The following is a 2,919-nucleotide window of genomic DNA, read 5'->3' on the forward strand; positions in this document are numbered from 1 at the left end:
CGGAGTTTTGAGATGACTATAGACCTAATCTTTGGCTTGAGTTTTGAGATGACTACAGGCTTAATCTTTGGCTTGAGAAATCTTGACCCAAGGGCATCTAAGCTTTCAAAATCACCCGGGAATAACCCCTGGCTTGGGCCACACTAGCCCTTAATATGATTGGATTTTCGTCTTTTCAACCCAATAACCTTCCTCTCACAAAATGCCTTAATAATACATCTCATAATCATTATTTTATAAGCTACAAAATTCATAAAAAAAGATTAGTTTAATATAATTTTTTTCTTGTATATTTTAAAAATTTAAAAAAAATATTAAAAAATGTTATTCTAATAAACCATAACTGCTATATTTGTGAAATTTTCTATACACTAAAGTAGAAATTGCAAAAAATCGCCATTAAGAAAGAAATTGCAAAAATTAGTCTTAAAAATATTTGCAAAACTTTGAAGAGTTTGTTTTTTCATCTATATAAACGTTAGGAAAGGAGCTGTGATGGCACTTTCAAGTTAAAAAAGTGGTCTTTTGGCATTATCCTGATCAAATAATTTTGTGAAAGATGCCAACATTCAACTCAGTACAACTGGAACCTGTCGACAAGATACAACGTTAGCAGAAAGCGATTTTTTTGTTTACCGTGAAACCAAACCCCAATTCAAATAAATATTTCCAACATCGCCATAGATTGTGCCTATACATTATTTTTTTTTGACAACGACGTCTAACACCACACTTGTCATCAAATTTACTACTTCGTGAATTCACCGACTGCGTGTAACATCCAGATTTTAATTCTTCTTCTGGTACCTTCGTAGTGAAGCAAAATATAGATCGGGAAGGAGAGAATATTATAAAAGGCGTAGTGAAGCAAAACAGACTTTGCGGAGCGAATCCGAACAAAGAAACTACTCTGGTATCCTGTTGTTGTAACCTAACCTAAGAAACTACTCTGGTTTCCTGTTATTGTAACCTAACCTAGTTGATGGAGGAGAGCAAGAAAGGGATGACGATGACAATGGGGGATTTGCCAGAGAGCTGCATATCGCACATACTCTGTTTCACCACACCCAGAGATGTTTGCAGGTTCAGTGCTGTCAATCATACATTCAGTTCGGCCGGCAATTCGGACTCCGTGTGGGACAAGATGCTTCCAATTCAGTATCCCCACCTTCTTGCACGGATGGATTCGCCTTTGGAAATATGTTCCAAGAAAGAGTTGTATTTCGCTCTCTGTCATCCCAATTGGATCGACGGCAGAACCAAGGTAATGCTATATTTCTTTGCCTGAATCTCTTTCAATCGTACTGCAGGGTGGGAAATTAGAGATGGAAGAAGTCGTTTGTCTTTCAATTTCGCCAGATTCACCATTAATGCTAATTGTCAACTCACTGTTTCACTGCTCATTGTTTCACCAAAAGTATGTTAAGCTTCCATAAGCATGAACATGAGCAGCAGATCCTTGCCATACCTTCGGCTGAACCATGAGCAACGGAACCGTGATCTAGACAGTTCATATTAATGGCGAGTCTTGTATAATATATAGGCGTTGCCATGAATGCTAGCGGTCTAGATCAGGGTTCCGCTGCTAACAGTTCTGCCAAAAGTACCCCATGAACAATAAATGTTTATATTTGGCAATAAATGTTTTTTGATTTCAGAAGTTCTGGATAGAGCGAGACACAGGCAAGTTGTGCTTATTCTTGTCCGCAAAAAATTTGAATATAACTTGGGGAGATGATAATCGGTATTGGCGTTGGATTTCTCAGGATGAATCCAGGTAATCCAACGCTCTGTTCTTGTTTTTTAGGTTAATATTGACAACACGACAACGCTCTGTTCTTTGTTTTCTTTAGGTTAATACTAACAACAAGACAGTATGTAAATAAAAGCTAATAACACACTCTTGACTTTTGACTACAGTTACAAGGAGATAGCTGAACTAATTGCAGTCCGTTGGCTTGAAGTGAAAGGTCAATTTGACTGCAAGCTTTTGTCTCCGGGTGCGGCATACAGTGTTTCATTCAGGCTCAAAGTCCATGAGTCTGGCATTATTCGGAACTTTCGTCGTGGATATTGTTTTCGCAGGTTTCCTCGACGTAGTCTTCCCGTTCCCCCCTTGCCTCGAGCATATGGATGGAATCGTAAGCCAGTCAAATTCTCAATTACAACTCCTTGTGGTGATCACCAGATATATGCTCGATATTTGAGTGACATGAATAAACCTGTTGAGACTGAAGGGTACCAGATGGCTCCCTTTAGACATGTAGAGGAAGGGTGGATGGAGTTTGATGCAGGCAGATTTGTTGTGGAAGAAAAGGGAGATAATCCAGGAAGTGTAGAGTTCTGCATGAGAGAATGGGAAGGTGGGAATTGGAAAGGTGGACTTCTTTTAGAAGGGGTTAAGATCCTACCCACTTCATTGGTCAGGGAAAGAGCGGAAAAATATAATTTGGCTCTATTTCATCATTGACTAATTTTAGAGACTTGTAAAGTGTATATTTTGCTTTCTAATTCCACCTTTTTCAACTTTATTGTATCTCTACTTGACTAATGGAAGAAATTCAATGTACAGAAATGACTTGTAGGGTGTTTCTCTCATTTCATTATGTTCAACTGTACTGGTTCTCTAGTACATTCAGTGTACAGAAATGGCTATAGCAGCTCCTCCATGGAATCTCCCATTTCACTCTGTTAAATTCTATGCATTTCTACAATACATTCAATGCACAGAAATGGCCATGTGAAAGTTTCCTCCGTCATTAACAGTTAGCAGTGGAATCTCCAATTTCACCATGTTAAATTCTATGCATTTCTATAATACATTCAATGTACAGAAATGGCCATGTGAAAGTTTCGTTCGTCACTAACAGTTAGCTGAAGGAATACTCATCATTTTATGTGATTGCTAAAGGTTTAACA

The 2,919-nt window shown here is 38.2% G+C and overlaps 1 protein-coding gene across 1 annotated transcript; it reads left to right on the plus strand.

Annotated features, from left to right (window-relative positions):
- Positions 1–889: 889 nt before the first annotated feature.
- On the plus strand, positions 890–2,674 carry LOC149262597 (F-box protein PP2-B11-like). The gene is made up of 3 exons (XM_089385739.1): positions 890–1,264; positions 1,659–1,777; positions 1,921–2,674. Exons 1-3 carry the CDS (start codon positions 983–985, stop codon positions 2,468–2,470), a joined length of 951 nt encoding a protein of 316 aa, XP_089241865.1. The 5' UTR covers positions 890–982; the 3' UTR covers positions 2,471–2,674.
- The last annotated feature ends 245 nt before the right edge of the window (positions 2,675–2,919 follow it).

Source organism: Pinus tabuliformis, chromosome 6 (assembly GCF_031772625.1).
Source record: "Pinus tabuliformis cultivar Carrire ecotype Pingquan chromosome 6, CPIR1, whole genome shotgun sequence".
Lineage (NCBI taxonomy): Eukaryota > Viridiplantae > Streptophyta > Pinopsida > Pinales > Pinaceae > Pinus > Pinus tabuliformis.

What these genes read in the sequence shown, in the direction of transcription:
- LOC149262597 (XM_089385739.1), top strand. Translation starts at nt 983, where the DNA reads ATGGAGGAGAGCAAGAAAGGGATGACGATGACAATGGGGGATTTGCCA. An exon ending in GGATCGACGGCAGAACCAAG is followed by an intron (nt 1,265 to 1,658) that starts GTAATGCTATAT and finishes TTTTGATTTCAG; the next exon opens with AAGTTCTGGATAGAGCGAGA. An exon ending in ATTTCTCAGGATGAATCCAG is followed by an intron (nt 1,778 to 1,920) that starts GTAATCCAACGC and finishes TTTTGACTACAG; the next exon opens with TTACAAGGAGATAGCTGAAC.